This window comes from Nelumbo nucifera, chromosome 1 (genome assembly GCF_055504915.1).
Source record: "Nelumbo nucifera cultivar China Antique chromosome 1, China Antique-T2T, whole genome shotgun sequence".
Classification (NCBI taxonomy): domain Eukaryota; kingdom Viridiplantae; phylum Streptophyta; class Magnoliopsida; order Proteales; family Nelumbonaceae; genus Nelumbo; species Nelumbo nucifera.
The window spans coordinates 55,979,570-56,003,506 of record NC_142649.1 but is presented as its reverse complement, the minus strand read 5'-3'; the positions used below and the strand labels follow the sequence as shown (position 1 = coordinate 56,003,506).

General features: G+C 36.6%; 1 protein-coding gene across 5 annotated transcripts; it reads left to right on the top strand.

Annotated features, from left to right (window-relative positions):
* Positions 1-405: 405 nt before the first annotated feature.
* On the top strand, positions 406-23,588 carry LOC104586000 (uncharacterized). Of its 5 annotated transcripts, none has more exons than XM_088896847.1 (7): positions 406-537; positions 2,090-2,377; positions 9,346-9,424; positions 20,979-21,138; positions 21,258-21,365; positions 21,778-22,172; positions 22,307-23,588. In XM_088896847.1, the coding sequence occupies exons 2-7, from the start codon at positions 2,151-2,153 to the stop codon at positions 23,360-23,362; spliced, it is 2,025 nt and encodes a 674-aa protein (XP_088752973.1). In that variant the 5' UTR covers positions 406-537; positions 2,090-2,150; the 3' UTR covers positions 23,363-23,588. The 5 variants fall into 5 exon arrangements, with proteins under 5 accessions (XP_088752973.1, XP_088752972.1, XP_010241378.1 ...); XM_088896846.1 differs by lacking the exon at positions 406-537 and adding an exon at positions 588-871; XM_010243076.3 differs by lacking the exon at positions 406-537 and adding an exon at positions 927-1,175.
* The last annotated feature ends 349 nt before the right edge of the window (positions 23,589-23,937 follow it).

The following is a 23,937-nucleotide window of genomic DNA, read 5'->3' as shown; positions in this document are numbered from 1 at the left end:
GTCCACCACAACAGGTCCAATTCAAGTCTCATAGGTGGAGGAGATCTTCTAATGGGCTCCACCAAGGTCCAAACCCTAGTTCCACTGAAACGTCAAAAGAAGTGTACCAAACTGGCAACAAAAGTGTACTACAACAAATGCCGTTAGTAGACCCTACCAAGAGACCTCTGTAACTAGGCAACGAAGATAGACAGAGATACATAGAAACCCTAAAAATAACAAACAACAACCATCAATAATAAACAATATTAATTAAACGGGGGTATTGATCAGTGGTGACTGGTGGGTGTATAACAATAGCATGTATTAAATATTATCAAATGGGGTTGGTTGGTCAAGGATCAAAACCCCAAAAAAAACTCAAACCCTAAAAGCTGGTAAGGGAGGAGTCTTGTAACTTGGGTTGGTTGGTGGGTGAGAGAGAGAGAGCCAGAGAGAGTAATAGGAGACTTAGTCTAAAATGATAAATGCAGTATTAACTCCACCAGCTGCTGTTATGCAACCACGTCTACCTCAAGTCGGTTCTTATCCTTTAATGTGAGAGATGTGCCGTTTACACCGGGAGTCAATACGACACGTTTTGCTAATATCACGCCATCCACCCCATTTACCACATAATCTTAATAATTTTCATTATTATTGCCTTTTGTTTCATTCATTCTTTTTTTTTTTTGATTTATATGGATTTTTGTTTTTTAGGGCTGATATTTGTTCGTTCATCATCTTCGTGAACATCAAATCAATATAACAAAAAAAAAAAAAAAAGAGACCAACCCAGAAAAGGATTCTTTAATGAGTTTTTAAGGGTTAGTGTGTATACGTCTCATTTGGCATTTGCTCTTGTTTGAATAAAAAAAAAGCATTCTTTGAGGTGGGTTCTGTTTATTTATCTTTTTTAAGATTTAAGAAGAATTTATTTTCTCTCTCTGTAAGCTTCTATGTGGGAAAGAAAGAAAAGAAATTATTTATTTTATTTTTTTCGTTTGGGCTTCTTATATTTCCATTTGTTTGAAATAGCATTATGGGTTAAAGATTAGGAAGAGATATAAGGAAACGAAAATGAAATAATTTATTGGGTTCTTTGTCTTCCATGAAAGAAGAAGGACAGTCTGATTTGAAATTTCAGGAGGTGGTCTGGTGGTGGAGTGGTCATGGTTGGTTGTGCTGTCATCAAGGTAAAAATGTATAAAGGAGGAGGGAAGGGGGTCTGAAAATCCATTAAAATAAGCTGTTGTTATATCTTATTTTGGATGTTTGTTTTAAAGTTAAACACAGTTTTCGATTGAACAGTGTCAGGGGGAATAGAGGAGGGGACTTTGTCATATGTAAAATAATACACAAAGTTAATGTCATGTCTCTGTATGTCAGTCACTGGTTGGGCAGGGAGGGCAATAGAGCCCCTCGTATTGTAGCCCTGTTGAGTGGTCTTCGCTTGCTTGTGGTGTTATCTTTTCATTTGTCAAGAGACTCAAGACCCCCCTAATGGTCTATGGAGTAAAGGACCTGAAGGGTCTCTCTCTGGACTCTGTGTGAAGGGTTGAAGGGCATTCATGTTTAGTACTCTAAGGGGTGATTCATGGCTGCTTTGCCAGCTTTGCCGTATAATAGAGATTTCTTGGGTTTTGCATCTCTCTACCTGGTCACAGGGAGTCATCTGGGTTCTTTTCCAGCTATTCGTCGGGGTATTCCCTTGGCGTTATTTAGAATATATATTCAAAATAATTAGCACATTTTCATGCAATGCCTGTTATTTTTTTTTTTCATTTTTATTTTCTATGATTAATGACCGAATAAAATATAAATGCTTTCGATGTTTCTAAGTTATCTTCTTTAAACATTTATGGGTTTGTTTCTCTTCTCTCTTTTTAACTCTGTTTCTGGGCGACTGGGCCTTGCATGCTGGTGGGTATGGCGGTTATGTTTCTTATTCTCTGTGTATTGTTTGCTGGTTTTTTGTTCTTCTGGTTTTGCATGCAATCCAATGCGGCTGCATTTCAACGTTGTTGATGGGTTTTGTTTTGTTTCTTCTGCTTTTAGCTATATTGTGGTATTTATTTATTGAGTGGCTGTTTTGTTTATGGAATGACAGCAACGACAAGCATTCAGAGGATTGTCTATTTGTCTATTTGGAAGTAACGTGGTTTTGAGTTATGGTTGAACGGGGTAGAGAGGCAGAGGAACGTGTGGGTGGTAAGAGGGAGTTAACAGCGGTTTCCCCATCTACATATTACGACAGCCCATTACCAATAAGAGAAGCGCCACCAAACTTCCACCTTTATCCCCCAGCTCTTGCAAAGTATCAGGATGTTGTAGCTAATCCAACGCTCTTCATGGATACTCTACAGAAGCTTCATGCTGCTATGGAAACCAAATTCATGTGAGGCTGATTTATCTTGGGTTACTTTCCATCGTGCAAATTTAATGTTCTTCTTTCTTTCTTTCTTTCTTTCTTTTTTTTTTGTCAAGCACAAATGCTATATTTGGATTTTGGTTTAGTTGTAAACTTCTTCTTTCTTCTGTTCTGTTTACATGTGCAACGGACTTAACAAATCAGAATCAGGGTCCAGAGGGCCCAGTAGTTAATGTTGGTTGTAGGGATAAGATTTTAGAGGAATCTCTCCTTGTTTAAAAGATGGATACTGTATTTAATTAGACATAAATGAGTTGGATTAACTTTTTTCTTCTATTTCTTCCTTTTTTGCATATACAGAACTTTATAGATATGTCACTGTTGATTCTCCATACTCAGCCAGTAGCTGTATTTAATTATGTTGTTTTCTGGACTGAGGTATGAAGAAGTATAATGTATAGACTAGTGCCTGTGAATGATGCAGACCCTTAAACTGTCAGTAACACCATAGGCTCAGGGTCTTGCATTGGAAGATACATTCCATTCCCTCAATGTAGGTTATTTCCTTCAATAACTGAAAAGGGGCAGCAGAGAAGCCAAATATTTGGTTGCATAAAGGATGTCTCTAGCTATTCTTATGGGGTCTTTCTGATTACCACAACTTGCTGTACTGCTAACATGAATGTCATGCTTTTTCCCTTCAATTGCCAATAAGTCTTGTTTAAGATCTTTTAAGTGCATTATGAGCTTTTAGGGATAGACACGCAATAAATACTGTTTTTTATTGGAGGCTCTAGGTCATGGCTTGATTCAGCTTAGTACCAAATGAAAGCATCTAACTTTGTTCTTCATGTAGAGAAGTTTTGCTTTGGAAAAGATTTTGTTAGTAATTGGATAAAGTGAAACATGGAAGCTTTTATAGGTGCATTTTGGCCATTATTAAAAAATATGGATTCACTGCCAGGGGTGTGGGGTGGGATATTCACATGCATAAAAAAAAGGATTCCATTGTGTTTGAAATGTATGGAGCTTACTGGCCTGCTGGTTTATATGCAGGGCAGAACCAGCGGGCTTGGGTTTTTTTTTTTTTTGGGGGGGGGTTGTTCCTCATGAGTCTCCTTCAAGTTCTTGACATGCCTGCCCATGCAGTTTGAGAAGGATTAGTCCTTAATTAGCTTCACAATAGGTATTCTCTAAACTAAAAAGTTAAGGCTGATGATGAATTAAAAAAATTTAAGGAATCCTTATCTAATTACTTGAATCACTGCTGGTTAGTTACTGTTATATAAGAAACAAACAACCTACACTTATGCAACATTTGCATGTGTTTTCTCCCTCTGAGCAGCCGCTTGCTAACAGCTGAAATGTCTGAATGAAAAGCTTATTGCGTTGCCTTTTAGTGAAAAAGTTTTTATGGTGGTTGTGGGCTTCTTAATGGTTGAAGATGGAACTCAATAAATTACTATACCCTTGAATGTTTTTATTATTTAATTATTTTGTTCACTAAGGCTATATTTGATTTGAAGGAAAAAGTAGGGAAAGGAAAGGAAAGGTAAGGAAACCTCTACAAACCTTGTATTGGTTTTGATACCTTTCCCTTCCTTTCCCTACCTTTTCCTTCAAACCAAACATTGCCTAAAAGACAAAGGAATTAATCATTCATTTGAGTAACTTCAGTCATTATCACATAACCACTTACTAGGAGATCTGGATGATCTTTTCTCTTTTGAATTAAGTTTATACCCTCTTCCCTGTCGATACAAAATAAAAGAAAAACCTACATTTAAGAGAATCATGGTAGCCCACGTATGGGATATCAATCTTGTTCTTAATTTATTATCATGGTAATAAATTATTTAAGGTATCAAAGTTAATCTTGGTTGTAATTGTGATTTTTTTAATATCTTAATGGAATGTTTTGTTTGATCATAAAAGTTGGGATACACAGTATCACAGTATCAAAGTTAATCTTGGCTGGATTCACTCTTTTCTTTATCTTTTTTTCCTCTTCTTCATAAAAGACCTGTTAGATGTCACAGTATCACAGTATTGATCCAGACCATGAACATTCTTTTTATTTTTCTATACATCTACATGCATATTTATATGCATTGTACGTTGTCCTCTCAACTGAGGTATGGGGAGTTATAAGCTGGAGGCTACCATCTCTTGATTTCATTTGTCATTACCATGTTGAAACTTCTCTAGCGTGCCTGTGAGTGATGCAGACCCTTAAGCTGCCTATAACACCCGAAGGTCCAATTTATGCCATTTGTAATGATACAGATGCTTAAGCTGTCAATAATGCCCGATGATCATGCATTGGGAAATTTATGCCATTCCTGATGTCATTTCATTTCCTTAAATTATTCAAAAGAGACGATCCAAATACTGGTCACATAAAGAATGCATCAAGCTATTCATTTGCTATTATTCTGATTTCCACATCTTGATATTGTTCTGGTCATGACCATCTTGCATTTAACTCTTATTTTAAGTTTCTAACAAGTACTGTAGGCGGTAAAGGCACAAAGCCTTGAAAATCCTGTAACTTGGAAAGCCAATCAAGCATTTCATTAGTTTATGAGGATAATCACCATAATTCTAATAAACTCTTTGGTTGGTTGAAATCTAGGTAATAATTTATACAACCTGCTACAAATAAAAATGGGTTTGATTATGATATTGGAAAGACATGATGTCGGAAAAACTTACAGACAATCAACCGGTATCATAAGGGGGTGACCAATCAGGTGGTATTCATCAAAATTCACGGGGTGCTTTGATTGGTCAAAGCTCTTTCGATACCATGACTTTCTGGTAATTTGTACTCTTAGGCTGTTTATCACGCAAAGAAATTTTGTTCAAGAAGTGATTCTCTTTACTTTGTAGAAAATGAGAGGTCAAATGTGGTAGGTTTTTATTGTTGTAATTTGTTCAGTAAGACCATTAAAGTTACCTTGGATTTAGAAATATATGATCCTTGTTCATTTTATTACTAGCCTTGTGGTATAAGCATGAACAAAGCTTTGGTGGTAGTTTGGTTTGAAAGAATCCCCTTCCACCATGGCACCCCAAATTCTACAAGTACTCTATGCATCCCCCCCCAAAAAAGAAAGAAAATAAATTTATGGCCCCTCTACAATTTAAGTAAGGTTAGTACTTAATGTAGCCCCATAATTTGAGAAACATTGACACTAATTCTAGTATTTAATGTATGTGTGTTAATCCATTTTAATATATGCTATATATAAGAATTATACTTTGTTTTAATGTTTTACTATTGAAATTTAAAAGATCAAAGGGTTATGAGAAGAGAAAAAGAAGGAAAGAAAGAAAAAAGAAAGAAGTATAAAGAGGTTCTTTTTTTCTATTCTCTCTCTAATTAAATAAAACATAAATTCCGTCCTTGTTTTTAATATTTTACTTGCAATCAGTCTTGAATATTTATCATATAAAGTTACTAACCTTCTTTAGCTGCTAATTTATATGAAGCTCTATCAAATACTTATTACAGTAGTATTATTTTTGAAAATAATGAAATTAATATATGTAAAAAATTTGTCTCTTTTAGATGTGGTGATTTTCCACTTTTCACTAGGGAACTAGTGAGAAGTTAGTTCTTTATATAATGTAATTCTTATCGCCTAGGCGTTGCCTAGGCACCCGCCAAGGTGACTAGGTGATTAGGCCTCCATGTTGCCCATAATCGCCTAGATGCCTTGAAAAGTATGTGAATAGTTTTTGCTTTCTCTTTTAGTGAACTGGTTATTAAGGATGAGCTCCTTAATGCCCGAAAAGTTGTGCTGACTATGATACCCTTGAACTTTTTTTTGATCAGCAATACCCTTGAATATTTTATTATTTAATTATTTTACCGGCTAAAACACAAAGCAATACGGCATTTAATTCAGCCCCTTATGCCATTATCAAATGGTTCCTAAGCATATAATATTAATTATAACAAATTATCAAGTATTCTTTGATAGAAGGATAAATGATAAAGCATTTTAATGGATGGTAAGTCTTTGGTTGACAAGTGTGAGAATGTGAGTTTGAGTGAGAGAATGACCTTTTTGTGGAAAAAAGGACCAAATGTTAGGTCCATATCCAGTTTACCTGTCCTAAGACCCCAAATATCTAGGACCAACATTGAGTAATGGCCTTTTAATAAAGTATCAACTTTTATAAATTTATCATTCATGTTGAGATAAAGGAAACATTTCTTTTTGATCAATAACAAAATCACTTATTAATTAATCATCATGATAAATGAAATATATCAGGAAGTTGCAAGAGAAATGTAAAGGGACCTATAGGAGTCTCTAACCAGTCTTCAATTAAGATATCCCAATAAACTTGAACCTTTTAATAAAGTATCAACTTTTATAAATTTATCATTCATGTTGAAATAAAGGAAACATTTCTTTTTGATCAATAACAAAATCACTTATTAATTAATCATCATGATAAATGAAATATATTTCAGGAAGTTGCAAGAGAAATGTAAAGGGACCTATAGAAGTCTCTAACCAGTCTTCAATTAAGATATCCCAATAAACTTGAACCTTCATATGCCTTGCCAGCCCATTTTCTATGGAAACAGGCCTTAGCCAATGTAGATCTATTTTGCCCATCCCTGACCTAGCTATTCTGTCAGCAAGATCACTTGCCAATCTTTTGACTAATGAATAAGATGTTTTAGCCTCTCTAATGAAGTGTCATTTACTGAAGCTTTTTTTTGATAAATAGCATTTGGTGAGGCTTCATTATTCATCCACTTGGTAATAACTTGAGGATCTCCTTCCACCTCAAAATTCTGAAAACCCAATGGAACATGAGTACCCAATTCCTAACTCCAAAAGATCCTGAGTAAATGATAAAGTACCTCCTAGTTTGAATTTCTGAAACATTCCTAACTCTTGAATTTTCTAGATTTCCAAGAGAACAAGTGAACAACTATGAATTTCAATTTGATGGTCCTTTGAGAAGGCAAATCCCAATGTGATGATGTGAGTTTGTTTTTTAATGAATCTGTAGAAGCCTCATGCCTTTTTGTCATAATATCATTTAGTGGGAAACTTGTAAAATCTTCACTTGTGAGAAGCTGATGGGCCACCTTAGTATGAAACTCATCAATGTATACAGTAAGTAATTTTAACAAGAAAGTTCTAGCTTACCTCTCCTCTCAAATAGACCAAACTCCAAATACCTGATGATCTTGTACATATCCACTTGATTTTCTTTCTTTGTAGGGGTTAAGAATGTTGAAGCAGACATTGATTATCAGTTGGAACAATTGATTGAGAACCAAAGAGAAACAAAATAAGCTAATCTTATCATCCTCCTCATCATCTAAGCCTCTTGTCTTGACCATATGGGGTCGACTACATGAATCTTGTTTCACAATTCCATTCTATTAAGTGCCATATCCATTGTTATGAGAACGAAAAGATAATTCAGGATCCATGATCATAAGAGTTTGGCAAAATTTTTAATGCCGACTGCTAACATGACACAACTCTCCTTGTATAAGAAGCAAATTGGTTGCCTTGTCCTGGGGAGCTTTGGGAGGTATAATAATAGTGTGGAAAAGGAAAGAATACATTGCATTAAAGTGTTGGTAAGGAATTTTGCAGTATCTGTAAAGTTGAAGAGTGTTGAAGATGGGTTTGAATGGGCCAAACTCTTAGGGAGAGATATTTGATGTGGGAAGAGCTTGTAGATGTAACAGAGCTTTGGGATGGCTTTGGTGTTTAGGAGGAGACTTTAATGTGATCAGATTTGTTAACGAGTCAAATAATGCAAGGCAAAGGGTACTATCATGAGGAAATTTAATGATTTTATTGATGCCTTTGAGTTGAGAGGAATTCCTTTGGGACAAACTAGGTTAACATGGTCAAATCTTCAAGATTGGGATAAAGCGGCCTCTTGAGTTTGAGGAGTACTTTGCTTAGGATTACTTCTAATCATTGGCCTATTTGCCCATTTCAGCAGAGTACTATAGGAGGCCCTACTCCTTTAGATTTGAAAATATGTGATTTATTCATTTGGAATGAAAAGGTGAGAGAATGGTGGGGAGTGGCCATTAAGATATTTAGGGTTACCTCTAGGTAATAAACACCTGATTGGTTAGTTTTTGGAATCTAGTGGTGGAAAGAATTGAGAAGAGACCATCCCTTAACCCAAGTGCAGGTGGGATTCGATCCCAAGTCTTCACTACAACCAATAGGAGACCTTACCAACCCGCTGGTTGGCACCTTGCTCATTTACATTATTTTTCAACATTTCCTTTCTCACCTTTGTAACTAATCAAACCCAAAATGCCATTTACTTGTTAGGAAAAAGCCCCTCTTTCTCTCATTTCACATCGTACACATTAGAAGAATACGTAGATACTTCATTTACTTCATCTCTCCCTATTAAGAAATAAGAAGAAAGTCCATCTTTCTATTGATATTTATCTTAAATATATCCCTTTCAATGTTGGTCTATCGAGAAGAAGAAGAAGATGGGCCATTGAACATAGATGTTTTATAAATATTTTGTCTCAACTCTCAATATGGTTGGTTTTGGTGGCAATTAGGAAATTCTTTTTCTGCCTTTGGGTATATAATGCTTGATGTAACTAACTAAAGTTGAATATAATCTTAATTTTGTCTAAGTGTTGCCATGACAGAAGAAAATGCTGTTTCCCTTTGGGTATACTTGCTTATGATATGGTGTATGTGTGACTCTTAGATATGTTTTTACAGTGTCTTACTGTATTGCTTTTAGGGTCTTTTTACCCTTTTAATGAACTATCCTTACCTTTCTCATGAAAATGACATATTTGTCACTCATACCTCTTTTCTACTATTAATACTTAATGTTTTCTGTGGGCATTCTATTATCTAGGATCCCCTCTTCTTATGATATGACATGTCTGTGACTCTTGGTTTTCTCATTTCTGCTATTAATATTCCTTTTTTTCCTCTTGGCATATATATTACTAGGATACCAACTATAGGAGGAAAGGAGCTAGACTTGCATCGGCTCTTTGTGGAAGTGACTTCACGCGGTGGCATTGAACAAGTGAGATTGAACAATCTACATCTTGTTGTTTTACTTCTCATGCTTATTCTGATCTTGTTCGTGATTTCTATGGTGGATTACATGTGTAAGGAATTTAATGTTGTTTGTATTCATTTTCTATATATGATCACATTTTGTCTTGCATACATCATATTTAAGATGAAGTTTCTTTCCTTCTTTTCTATCAAAAATAAGTTTGATGTCCTTTTTAAGTAAAGTACTGGATATTTATATCATAGTTCAGATGTAGAATTTATAAAAAAAAGGCCAATATTTAATGCAGAATCTTGAGATGGGTGGATTTGATACAAACCTAAATTTGTTTTTTTTTTTGGCACGAGGTGGTTCAAACTAATGGCCTCAAGCTTGTTTGCCTGAGGATTTGCCGTTGCACCAAGTGGTAGCCCATGGGAGTACAACTTGCACTATAGCTTGTCTTGTTGTGTTGTATAGAAATGCAAATCTTGATGAAGATGCATGTTGCCTCTTATATAGCGTAAAAATTTACTTGCTTGTTGAAGGAAACATAGTTTTTTTATATTAACAATGCTGTTGATATAGGGTCACCTTCTCTAATAACAATTGTGTAGGATTGGCTCATGGTTTCTCTAATAACCAAGTGACGTATGATGTCTATAGTGCAAGGGTGAGTCTATGAAGATATTGGTATGCTAGAATGGGGTTTAGGGAAGGTTTAAGGACTAAGAAAGATCTCCTTAGGTTGGAATAATCCTGGGTCAAATCGCTAAAGATTGCATATTCTCTGTTCGACGATGGAAAATAGAAAATAAAAAACTAAGTGTAGAGATGGAATTTTCTGGTGAAACTTTGTAGAGATATTTTGAATGATGGGTTGAAGTAGTGAGAAGGAACTTTTAGTTTCAATGAAAATAACAAGGGTTTCCAATTCTGAAAGTAATTACTGATGGTTTGGCACAAAAAAGGACAAAAATGATTCAAACAAGGAATTTTAGTTTCAATTAAAATAAAAGAACACATACATTGATCAGTTTCAGCCTGTAGAGAGATTGGGCTGAATGGGCCCTAGCCCATTTCTATCTTATTGATTAGTTCTTCCTGTTATTTGTTCTTAATGGGTCTTTTCTTTATGGGCCTTTTATTCTCTATGTTTTCTAAATATGTTGATGAGGTGGATGCCCACTTAAGGGCAGACTTGTAATTTATGTAATCTTAGTAAGATTAATAAAAGATTAGAGGAGAGAGAGGAGATTATCGAACTCCTTTCTCCCTTCTCCATTCTCCCTTCTTCTTGTTGTCTTCTTCTTCTTCTCTTCCTCTTTTGTTATAATCTGAAATATTTTTACTATTTTTATTGGTCTGAATCACATCTTGGTATCAGAGCAGGTCTTCCTTCTCCCTTTTATTTTTATCTTTTCTTTTCCCATACACCTTTTGATTAGAAGAGTGTATGGAGAGATAAGTTGTTGATTATTCAGAGAACTTGTATGCCTAGTTGGTAGAGGGTTTGTAGACTTAAAATTTGACTGTAGATTGCCAAGAAAGTGGGGCTGTTGATTTTACCCTAGTTGGCTAGAGAGTTTCCAGTTATAGGTTAAAGAGACTATTTAGGTGTGGTGCTCAAGGCTTGGAGGGTTCCTTTTGATCTCCAAAAGTTGGCAGTTGCAGTTGGAAGAGGTTTGTGAAGCTCTGGTTGGAGCGACTACTTCTTCTCTCTTTCTCCCCGGAGGCCAGGTACAGTCGAACCTTAGTTTTGGGATTTTTAAGTGTTGGTTTGACCTTAGTTAGGTCTATAAAGCTTGAAAACCTTGTTTTTTGATTTTCGTTTGATCCATGGAGCAATCTGAAAGTGAGATGAAGCAGATCCTGGTGTCGGGGGTTGGTTCCGTAGATTCCATTTTGACAGGAGTGACTACAACCAAACTTGATGGAACATATTATTTAGCTTGGGCACAATCTATAAAGATTCATGCCTGTAGTAGAGGTAAATAGGGTTTCTCGCGGGTAGTAAGGAGAAATTGGAAGAGACTGATCCTACATATGAGAAATGGATGCAAGATAAATGCACAGTTATTGGATGGTTGGCAAATTCTATGCAGCCCCACATAAGTCAACATTATTTTTGGATGACATCAGCCAAGGAGATTTGGGGTGGTGTTACAGAAACATATTCTCAGAAATTGAATGTTGTAAGGGACTACAAACTGAAGAATGATGTGAAAAATTTGAAACATGGGGAGAAGAGTGTAGTTGTCTACTACTCAATGTTGAAGTCACTATGGTAGGAGATTGATGTTATGGAAGCAGTTGTATGGGAAAGCACTTAGGATGCAGAGACATTCAGGAAATTTGTGGAAAGAAACAGGGTATTTGAGTTTCTTACAGGACAACCCTGAATTTGATATTACGAGATAGAATATTTTGGTTAAGGATAAAGTAACACTTGCTTAGGCATATTCTATGGCGAGGAGTGAAGAGAGCAGGCGATAAGTATAGCTACAGGGTCGACCACCTCTAGAACATTTTGCACATGCTGCAATAAAACCAAAGGAGCTAACTAAAAAGAAAGAGGTGATATGTGAATACTGCAAGAAACCGAAACATACTTATGATACTTGTTGGAAACTTCATCTAGATATTCCAGATAGGTTTCAGAACAACAACTTTAAGAAAGGTGGCAATATGGAAAGCCTAAGAATGCAAGTGTTGCTATAGCTCCTGAAGGTGGAAATAGAGAAAGTGAAGAAAAATCTGTTGTGGAGCAGTTAGCAGCTGTGAAGGCAGAATTTTAGAGATATGGGAGGTAAATTAATCACTTAGAGATTACTGTTGCAGCTTCCTCCTTAGGCAACACCTGTTCATCCGCATTTGTCCATTCAGATATTCGTGCTTTTGCAAATCATACTATAGCCTTAGTTAATTGTAGAATTCCTTGGATTATAGATTCTGGTGCATCAGACCATATGACCAACATATCTAACCTTTTTTGTTCATACTAGTTCCTCTTTGGTAGAGATCAGATTTCCCTTGTTGATGGGTCTCTTGCTCCCATCTCTGGTAAAGGGAATATTAGACCCTCTGATTCCCTTGTTTTTGTCCTCTGTCCTTCATGTTCCCAAACTTAACACTAACCTTTTATCTGTTAGTATCTTAATTAAATTAATGAATTGTAGTGTAACCTTCTTTCCTACTCGTTATGTTTTTTAGGACTTGAAAACTCAGAGGACGATTGGGAGTGGCCATGAGGCGAATGGAATATATTTGTTGGATATCTTTGATCAAAGTCCTAGACCACCTAGTGGAGTAGCTTTGGGGTCTCTCATTAGAGTTAGTTAGACCTGTTCATGAGCCGGGCTCAGGCTTGGTTTTTGTCAAAATTCTAATGGGCCCAACCCGAAGCCTGAGCCCAAGACAGTGTAAAATTGGGCCCAAAGCCCAACCGATGAACAAGTCTAGAGTCAGTTCATAGAGTCATGTTATGTCATTTGAGATTTGGTCATTTGTCTTTTTTAGTTTTAAGTCATTTTGTTTTCAGAAATGTTTAAGGGAATATCCCTATCGACTCTTCATTGTGGGTCATGTGAACTTGCAAAACATTGTAGACAATCTTTTTCATTGAGTAATTAAAGGTCAGTTTCTCCTTTCCATATTGTGTACTCTGATGTATGGGGGCCATATCATTTATCTGCTATGGGGGGTTACAAGTATTTCATTCTTTTCATTGATGAATTTTCTCGTTACACCTGGATTTATCTTATGAGATCTCAGGCATAGTTGTCAAGGCAACACCTAGGCGAGAAGGTGCCCTTGGAGGCTCACCTCGCTTAATTGCCAAGCAGTTTTCTATAGCGTGTTATAAAAACCTTTAATTCTTAATTTTTTGAGGTTATAATTATAAAATAGACATTTTTAAACTAAAATATTCATTTTGTGTGTTTATATAGTAATTTCTTTTTACTATTTTCTTATTTGTTAGGTTTAATCAACACAAACATTACTAAATGCTGTATTGAACCCTCAGATTTCAAAACCTGAACCAATAAGAAAGAACATAAAGTGTTGTCCAATCAACTCATTTTCTTCTTTTCCTTTACTAATTTTGTGTGTGTATATACTAATTTCTTTTTCTTCTTCTTACACCTTTTCTTTTCTTCTTTTCCTATAACAGAAATAGGGGTTTAGCCCCTATATTTTTTGATCTTCTATACTTTAGCATGAAGTTTGTACTTTTCATATGAAAATTATGAATATTAAGGAAATATGATTATGGAACCTAGCAAACCACCCTAGGATACATGTTTTTACTTAAAAGAATCCATCGCTTAGGCACTTGACTAGGTGACTAGGCGACAAGGTGCCCCCCTGTCATCTAGCCTTGCCTTGGCGCCTTGAAAACTATGATCTCGGGATGAACTGCCCAATATTGTACAAAAATTTCATGAACTTATTCTTACCCAGCTTAATACTTGGATCAAAATATTCCGATATGATAATGCAAAGGAATATTTTGAGAAGAGCCTTTCCTCCTACTTTGATACCTTTGGAGTTATTCATTAAAGTTCTTGTTCCTACACTCCACAATAAAATGGAGTGGTGGAAAGGAAGAACCGACTTGTCGTTGAGGTTGCAAGGAGCCTTCTTTTTGCTTCTCATGTTCATGTTAAGTTTTGGGGGGATGTTGCCCTTACAGCTACATGATAAACCAGACGCCTTTCCGAGTTCTGGGTTTTAAAACCCCCTTTAACCTTCTATTTCCAAATGAGGATCTCTTCTCTCTCTCTCCGAGTATTTGGGTGCACTTGTTATGTTCATATTCATAGTCATTAGAGACATAAGTGTGTCTTCTTGGGATATTTCTCCACACAAAAGGGGTATTGCTGTTTTGATCCAGTTTGTGGCACTCGCTTTGTTTTCGGAGTTGTCACATTTGCTAAGTCTGTTCCTTTCTTTGGTACTTCTCTTGAGGGGGAGCATTCAGAGGAGTTGTTTGCGATGTTTCCATTTGTCCCTCTTCCAATCCCCATCGAGTCTTCTATTGAGTCTCCTCTCATTGAGTCTTCTATTGGGTCTTCTTCTCATGTTCTTGCTCCCCTTCCTACTCATCCTCCCACATTTTCTTCCCATCTTATTGTTCAAAGGTAGTACTAGAGATAGACTCAGGGATGTGCAAGTTGTTTCCACACTTTCAGATGAGCCTCTTGCACCTCCCATCACTACTGAGGTAACAGGTCAGCCCCCTTCTACCACTTCTGATACCTTCTCTGACCTTGATCTCACTAATGCTCTTCACAAAGGCAAACAAAAATGTACAACTCATTGCATTTCCAAACACCTATCCTACAACCTTCTTTTCCCTTCCTACTATTCTTTTCTTGCCTTTGTTTACACACTTGTGACTCCTAGATCTGTCCTAGAAGCCTTATCCAAACCAGAATGGAGGGATGCTATGACGACTGAATTAGATGTTTTGCATAAGAACAATACTTGGGAAATTGTGGATTTGCTCGAGGGAAAAGGAACTAGCTGGCTGTAAGTGGGTGTTCACTATCAAGTATCATTTAGATGGTACCATCGAAAGATTTGTGGCCCATTTGGTTGCTAAAGGATACACTCAGATGTATGGTATTGATTACATTGAGACTTTTGCCCCAGTGGCCAAAATGACTTCAGTTTGAGTTTTGCTATCTTTAGCTGCTACTTTTGATTGGCCACTTCATCAATTCGATGTTAAAAATGTTTTCTTTACCTCAAGGGGTGTATGGGAAGGAGATGCAAGGGAAAGTCTGTAAACTGAAAAAGTCCCTTTATGGCCTTAAGCAATCTCCTAGAGCTTAGTTTGACAGATTTCGGACTTCCCTTGTTACTTTTAGGTACACAGACTCAGTCTGTTCATATCCTGTTTGTTAAGAGGAGAGATTCCTTAGTGACCCTTCTGATTGTCTATGTTGATGATATTGTGGTTATTGGTAATAATACTCAATAAGTTACTCATCTCAAAAGATTTCTTAACACTGAGTTTGAGATTAAAGATTTGGGTGAACTCAGATATTTCTTGGGAATTGAAGTTGCCAGGTCTAAGGATGGTATCTTCATTTCTCAGTGTAAGTATGTTCTTGATCTTCTTGTAGAGACTGGCAAACTGGGTGCTCGACTAGCTTCCACTCCTATAGACCTAAATCATAAGCTATTAGCTACTGATGGTGAACTTTTGACTGATAGGGGCGTGTTTTAGAGACTAGTTGGGAAGTTATTATATCTTTGCATGACTCGACTAGATATTTCCCAAGTAGTTAGTGTAATTAGCCAATTTTTCCATTCTCTTAGAGATGCGCATTTAGCAGTTGCTAAGAGGGTTTTGTGTTAATAGGTGGTAACAATCCTCACCGTGAGCTTTGGGCATGGCTACTTTCGTTGTTTAGGAGTAGTTGGAGTCTACCAGCAGAAGTTCACATGCTCTTCAACCATTCTACCTTTTATTGGCCTACAACAATAGGGAGAATTATGTGGAGATGTGATCGTGCTGCCTTGATTTGGATTCTTTGGGAGGAAAGGAATATTAGAATTTTTCAAGAAAAGGAAAGGAGCAGTTAGGAATTGAAAGACTGTTTGTTAAATAGGGCAATACCTTGGCTGAAGACCTTGGAAATCTTTTATCAATTCTCCTTTAATGACCTTTGGAGAAATTGGTCAGCAGTAGCGAGGCGTTCATCTCTAAAGGACAAATCAATTACAAGCTGGTCTCCTCCATCCGAAGGCTCACTGAAGTTGAACTTTGATGGAAGTAGCATGGGTAATCCAGGATTATCCGGAATGGGGGGTGCTTTGAGAAATGAGAAGGGAGAGATTTTGTTGCTCTACTAAGGTCCCTTGGGAATTGGGGACTCCATCTGGGCAGAACTTTTAGCTATTGTACAAGGGGTGCAATTTGCAAACCAGCTGAGGGTACAACGCCTAACAATCGAGGGGGATTCCAAAGTGGTGGTGGGTTGGTTGAAAAATCCTGAAGAGGCTATGTGGCTTAACAAGAATGAAATGAAGAAATTTAGTTGGTTGACAAGGAATATGTTGGTCACTGTACAGTGGGTGGGGAGATCAGCAAATACTTTGTCAGATGTGTTAGCTAAGCAAGGGGTAAATAGGGAAGAATTGTTTTGGGCTCAGTTGTGATTCTTGCTTTTCTTTCCTAGTTTACTTGTAAGATTCAAGGAGGGGTTGCAGCTCGCGCATCTCCCTGGGATGTTGTATGAACTCACTCTAAATCTGCTTCTGAATTAATAAATTTATTATCATTCATCAAAAAAAGAGGGTTTTGTGTTACCTAAAAGGAACTCCAGGGAAAGGTATCTTATTTGCTAAGCATGGACACATGACGCTTGAAGCATACACTAATGCTGATTGGGCTGGATGTATTGATGATAGGAGGTCCACTTTAGGTTACTGTGCTATGGTGGCAGGGAACATTGTATCATTGAGGAGTAAGAAGTAGTCTGTAGTGACTAGATCATCGGTTGAAGCAAAGTACATGGCAATGGCACATGGAGATTCGGAACTTTTGTGGTTGAGATCACTTTTAGAAGAATTGGGTATAGATTGTGAGAGGCCAATGATGTTATATTGTAACAAGTAGGCCACTATCAACATTGCACATAATTCTGTTCAGCATGACATAACTAAACACATAGAAGTTGATAGGCACTTTATATAGGAGAGAGTTGCTTCAGGAGAAGTCTATTTGCCATTTATTGCTTCTGAAAAACAGTTGGCTGATGTTTTGACAAAAGGTGTTTCTAAAGGAAAACTAGTTCACTATATAAGCATGTTGGGCATGATTGATATCTATGTTCAGCTTGAGGGGGAGTATAGAGAGACTGGGCTGAATGGGCCGTAGCCCATTTCAATCTTATTGATTAGTTCCTGTTATTTGTTCTTAATGGGCCTTTAATTCTCTTTATGTTTAGTATGTTGATGAGGTGGACGCCCACTTAAGGGCAGACTTGTAATTTATGTAATCTTAGTAGGATTAATAAAATATTAGAGGGGGGAGAAAGAGGAGATTATCGAACTCCTTTCTCCCTTCTTCTTCATTCTCCCTTTTTCTTCTACATTCTCTCTATAATCTGAAATATTTTTACTATTTTTTATTGGTCTGGATCACATCTCAGCCCAATAGGGATGTTGAATTAATGTCTTTAATGTAGAGTTTATGAGCTGTCAAAGGCTATAGCAATTATTTATAGAGTTACAATGAAGATAGAGAGAGAAAGGTAAGAAAGAATCTGGAATTATCCAATGGGCTGTGTAGAATCATTCTAGGATGTGAGATACCTAAGAAGGGAAATAAATCACATATCTTGGATTTGGTGACTTTACCATACAATTTAATTGTGGTTAAGAGGGGAAGACAATTAAGATTTAGGATTTTGATAAGGAAGATGATTAAGATTTAGTTTGGAAGACCCACCAACCTTTGATATAGGATTTAGTTAGAACAATTTTTTTAATATTTTTAATAGCCTTCTTTTAGGATTCAAGAAATCCCCATGTTTATTGGTATAGAAAAAGGAAGAGGGTTTTACATGCCCTTCACATTCTTAAGTAAGGAAGATGGCTGCTATTTTTAATAAGCTACTCTTTAGTTTTCTTTCCTTAGCAAATGAGGATGATTAAAGATCTAATAACGTTTCTTATTACTAGGAGTAATCATGAGGTGGACTGGGTCAGGCTTAGCACCTATGCTAAGGGCTCTAGCCTGGGCCTGGGCCCATCTTGCACACTGGGCTAGGTTCTGGGCCTATATGACTTGCGTTTTATTAAATATACATAAACTAATATATGCATAGAATAAATGCTATGCTTTATCTAATATACAATATTCTAAATAATGTGTTATATATATATATATATTATATGTATTATATGTATTGTGGGCCTGGGCCTGGACACAAAGCCTAGTCGCAAGCCTGGAAATTTCCAGTCTGGGCCTGGTCAAGCTAGAAATGATCACCCCTACTTATTGCATGAAAAGTACGTCATAAATGGTAATTTGGCTTAATCTAAAGCCTAAAGATGGAGATATCCCTACTCATATGTCTCAATGCTACACTAGAAACCCTACTGTTGTTTGGTGGCTGAATGAATAGCTCAACTGAGTAAATGTCAACCATAAACCTGGATTGAAGCCTGCAATAAGTTATGAGTTTGAAGATCCAAAGTTGGAGTCAATCAGGCCTTCCTTGTGAGCTTCTCTTTCTCTTTCTTGTTTTTCCTTTTTTCTTAGTAAATGGCCGTTTCTCCATTGTTTGAACTGTACAACCGATTCCCAGGCTGATTCCTACTAAATAGTCACTTAATGTGCATCTGTTTTTTTTTTTTTTGGATCTTAGCACAGATTGATCAGTTCCTCCAGCATGTTTTTCCCTTTCTTTCTTTTACCTTTTTCTTCTTTTTGGATAAATGGATGCTTTGCCTATTGCTTGAACAGATTGACCAATTCCTAGGTTGATTTCTGATAAATGGTCACTTCATATACATTGGTTTGTTTCTATTTTTCTTGTTCTTTTTTGTGATTTGGGTCATTTAGGTTGTGGTGATCTGGATAGTCATTGTTGTTAGGGATCTTTTCTTGTTGTGTTTCTTTCCTATTATTTTTTGTGAGAACTATATTGATTGTATTTTCTTATTTCTTATACTCATCTATTTTTGATCCTTTTGATTTTTGATTATGATTTCACATGTTTGTGTAGAGGGGCCATTACTTGGTGTAATGGTGAAATCTTGGTCTGGCATGTGTGAGAACTTGGGTTCTAGTCTGAGACGAACACTTTGTGCGAAAAAAATGCCAAAGGTTAGGACCATACCCAATATACCCCTCCCAAGACCCCAGATGGCTGGGACCAACATGGAAACATTGGGTGATGATCTTTTTTACATGTGTTTGTGTAGATCCATGTTTCATTTTCCCATTTTTAGCAACTTCATCTTAAATCCAGAGAAGCTAATGAAATTTGAATATTACAGTTGCTTTGTCAAATTGATTTTTTTTGAAAAGGTAACTTTCATTCAAAAAGAAGGGAAGGATGACCTGTTGGATACTGGCTTGATTACAAATCTAGGATTCAAGTAGTTCAAATCTGATCCAAGTCCCATTTGATTCCAAAAGATCCATTTGCAGCCCTACTTGATTGCTGCCATGTATTTTAGTTACTATATTGTTCTCTTTCTTTATTGTAGGATTTAATTACTATGGTGGTATTCTTTTTAACTAATAGCTTTAGTGAATTGTTAGGTTTGGGAAAACATGTAATGGATTTAGATGGTTCTCAATCGGTTATAATGATTTTTGAGGATCTAGTGACCAGGATTTATAGGACTTCTAATTCTCTTCTGAGCAGTGTTTTAAAAATTGGCTTGGAGTTCAAACTGTTTTCTCCTCTGGGTGTCACTTTGATGGTTCAACCATCTAGGTTGAACGGTTAGACGATAAAGACTTTAGAAGCTTTCAAAATTATAGGACATAATTGAACTGTCACCTGGTGATTGGTTTGAACAATTTAGTTGTTTAATCACCCTGGTTGATTGTCCTTGACCAAGTCAATCTGTCAATGTTTTTTTCCCCTGGAATTTTAGGGGTTTAAGCTTGATTAAACCAAACTGATTTTCTTTTCGGGTGATGGGTTGAATGGTTCAACTGTCCAGGTCAACAATGAGTTATAAGCACTCTTTCTGAGTAATGGTTCAAAGGTCAGACCATCTAGTCCAGGCAAGGTTTCATTACATTGTTTGAATTCAACCCTACACTTGCTATGTAGTAACTTTCCCTCTTTGATACGAATTCCCCTTGCATGAATGCAGAGCAACAATATTGATTGGCTAAAAAATGATGTGAATTTCATATTACCTGTCTTTCAAAAAATTTTTACTCTACCTGCTGTCATGTCATGACTCCTACCTATTAAATGAGTAAATGAATGTCAGAAAGTGTCCTTTTTCATGTGTCAATGCCAACTGTAGCACTATTTTTAGCAGGTGAAAAATGGTTTTCTAAGAAGAATTCATTGAGGTTTGAGTCTCTTATTAGAAGGAAATATAAGCCTCCCTTGTATCACCATTGCAACTTACCTATGAATATATGTGTTGGTATCAGAAAGAAGGCCTAAATTAACCGATAATTATATATTTTTTAGCTGTAGAAGGAATAAATATTAACATTATCTCTTGATATAAAGGAGTATACTAGTTATAAATGCTATCTATATGAATTTAAGTTTGTATTAGGGACCATTTAAGTGTCAAATGAAAATTGGATCGCGTTTCTTGCACGGTATTTTTAACCGATAATTATATATTTTTTAGCTGTAGAAGGAATAAATATTAACATTATCTCTTGATATAAAGGAGTATACTAGTTATAAATGCTATCTATACGAATTTAAGTTTGTATTAGGGACCATATTAGTGTCAAATGAAAATTGGATCGCGTTTCTTGCATGGTATTTTTCATAGGATGGACTTGCCTTGTTTTGCCTACCCAAAAAACAGATGCCTTGTTTCATATTTTCTTTTCTCCCTTGTGCAGATCATTAAAGAGAGGAGATGGAAGGATGTAACTGCTGTATTCAATTTTCCCTCTACAGCTACAAATGCGTCTTTTGTCTTGCGCAAGTACTATGTTTCCTTGCTTCATCACTATGAACAAATCTACTTCTTTCGTGCCAAAGGTTGGACCTCTCCTGTTGGTGAGTTCATAAAATAACAAACTTTTGTGAGTGTAATAGATTATGTTTACTTGACAAGAATTGAAACTAAAAGAAGTTTTAGATTAACCTTGCAACTATAACAAGGATACATTTTGCAGCGTCTGTGCATATTTCATCTCCCTCACAAGTTTCAGCTCAAGGATCATTTGAACCAGTAATGGCATCATCAGAAGCACAAGCAGCAGAAACTCACAAGCGGCGGAGAAGTAGGTTTCTCTCTCTCTCTCTTGTATTGTTTCCCGCAAAAATAAAAAAAAAGGAGGGGGGGGCTATGTTTTGGACATTGGGAATGGTAACTTTTTTTGAAAAAAATACTGTAATACTCTTCCTTTGGACGATCCTATTCAGCATCTTCGTCATTTAATTTGGATCCCTTCAATTTTTCATATACAACTCCTAGTCCTGCTTAATCACTACACATCTGAACTAGACAGGTGAAAATAAGTTTGGTTGTTGGTTAATTTTATTCCCTTTTGAGAGTGCAGCTGAGTGGCATCATTTTTCTTAAAAAATACTAGTCGTTAAGTTGGTTCTCTAGATTTCAACATTTGTTTTACATTTATGGAATATTTTCTTACTAATTTGAAGGTTTTATTTAATTTATTATTGTGTTTCCAGCAACTCCGTCATCAGCAGTGGGTTGTCCGGTGGTTGGAGTCATTGATGGGAAATTTGAACATGGCTATCTTGTCACAGTTACAGTTGGCACAGAGAAATTACGAGGTGTTCTTTACCATACTACAGACCCCCAAGATGGCCAAATGCCACGCTATGCCAACTTTTTTGATAACTGTATTGGTAAAGATACTGCAGCACCACGCCGGCGACGGCGTCGGAAGAAATCTGAGATGAGAAAGCGAGATCCAGCGCACCCAAAGCCTAACAGAAGTGGTTACAATTTCTTCTTTGCTGAGCAGCATGCAAGACTGAAACCACTTCACCCTGGAAAGGATAGAGAGATCAGTAAAATGATTGGTGATCTATGGAGCAAACTGACAGAGACAGAGAAAGCTGTAAGAGAAACACCACAGCTTATTTGCTATGAATTTCTTTATGCATTAATATGGAATTTCACACTTTTATTTTAGGAATTACACATCGTTGAACCAAATCCTACTCTTTTCTTTGTTCCATTTGTGGGAGTCAGGTTTATCAGGAGAGAGGTGTTAAGGATAAAGAAAGGTACAGAAGCGAGATGGAAGAATACAGGGAAAGACTGAGGACAGGCCAAATTATTGGTAATGCGGTTCCAATCCAGCAAAGAGGTGCTGTGCCAGAGGTAACAATGGAGGAAGGAGACCTGAAAACAGGAGAGGAAGTTGACTCCCCTCATATTGTTGAGGGTGATAGCAATTCTGGTGAAACAGGTTCGGAGGACGGAAATTCTGCGGACAAAGAAATGGAAATAGAGGCATCTTCAGGAGCTGTTAATGGCACTGAATCTTCTAATGCAGCCCCAGGGATTTTAGCTGAGGAAGATTGTTTTGAGCTGCAGGGTGATGAGAGGGATGGAGATGCAGATCAGGTACATAAGGATGGAAATGAGAATCAAGTGCAGAATGATCAGAAAGATGGTCATGAGAATCAGACACAGAAGGATGGAAACGAGAATCTGGTACAGAAGGATGCATATGAGAATCAAATTCAGAACAAAGATAACGATGGAGATGAGAATCAGGTGCAGGATGGAAACGAGAATCAAACTCAGAATGATCACAAGGATGGAGATGAGACTCAGGTACAGGATGGAAACGAGAATGAAGTTCAGAGTGATCACAAGGATGGAGATGAGAATCAGGTGCAGGATGGAAAGAATCAAGTTCAGAGTGATCACAAGGATGAAGATGAGAGTCAGGTGCAGGATGGAAAGAATCAAGTTCAGAATGATTACAAGGATGGAGATGAGAGTCAGGTACAGAAGGATGGAAATGAGAATCAGGTTCAGAACGATCAGAAGGATGGAGATGATAATCAGGTAGAGAAGGATGGAAATGCGGATCAGCTTCAGGAGATGGATCAGAAGGATAGAGACGAGAATCAGGTAGACGAGGATGCAAACGAGAATCAGATGCAAGGTAATGTTCAGAATGAAGTTCAGAAGGAACTGAAAGATGGAGAAGAAAATCAGGTTCAAGATTCAAGCTTGGGTATGTCTGTGTCGGTACAGGAGGAAATGGTAATTACTGAGGAGCATCAGTACTAGAACTAGAAGAGAATTCTTTCCTTTTCAGGCAGACTTGGTGGTTAACATGATAATTCTTTCTTTGCTGGGTCTTTTAATATGTTTTTTTTAATGAAAATTTCCCCTTTATTTTGTAAAGTTGAACTGCTATAGTTACAAATGGCGTTTACTGTTTTTTTGAGGAAAGAGCTCATTGTTTTGGCAGATTTTTAGACAATATCTTAGTTGAATAGGTTTTGATGCATCAGTTAGGGTTTTGTACATGCTTGATTCTGTGTCTTCTGCCCAGGGTTAAAAGTGTTGGAGAGGTGATTTCAAGAGACTCATCGGAATTTGCTTATACACATGGATACACTAGAAATTGAAACTTGTATAAATCTTAAAAATATCAGTAAAACGAAATTCAAGGCTTGATAGACTACAAAAGAGGTATGAAAACATAACATATAACATACATTTTAATGGTTTATTTATGTGAGATATGAATAGTACACTTCAGTAAACAGTTAGAAATGGAAAATGAATTAAAATATGCACTGGTGAGATGCTCATCTTTCATATTGAAGTGGGTGTAATTTGAAATTTAAAATTTTATA

Excerpts from the sequence above, each read along its gene's own strand:
- LOC104586000 (XM_088896847.1), top strand. The coding sequence starts at position 2,151 with ATGGTTGAACGGGGTAGAGAGGCAGAGGAACGTGTGGGTGGTAAGAGG. Across the intron at positions 9,425-20,978 it reads CACGCGGTGGCATTGAACAA|ATCATTAAAGAGAGGAGATG; the intron begins GTGAGATTGAAC and ends TCCCTTGTGCAG. Across the intron at positions 21,139-21,257 it reads AGGTTGGACCTCTCCTGTTG|CGTCTGTGCATATTTCATCT; the intron begins GTGAGTTCATAA and ends TACATTTTGCAG.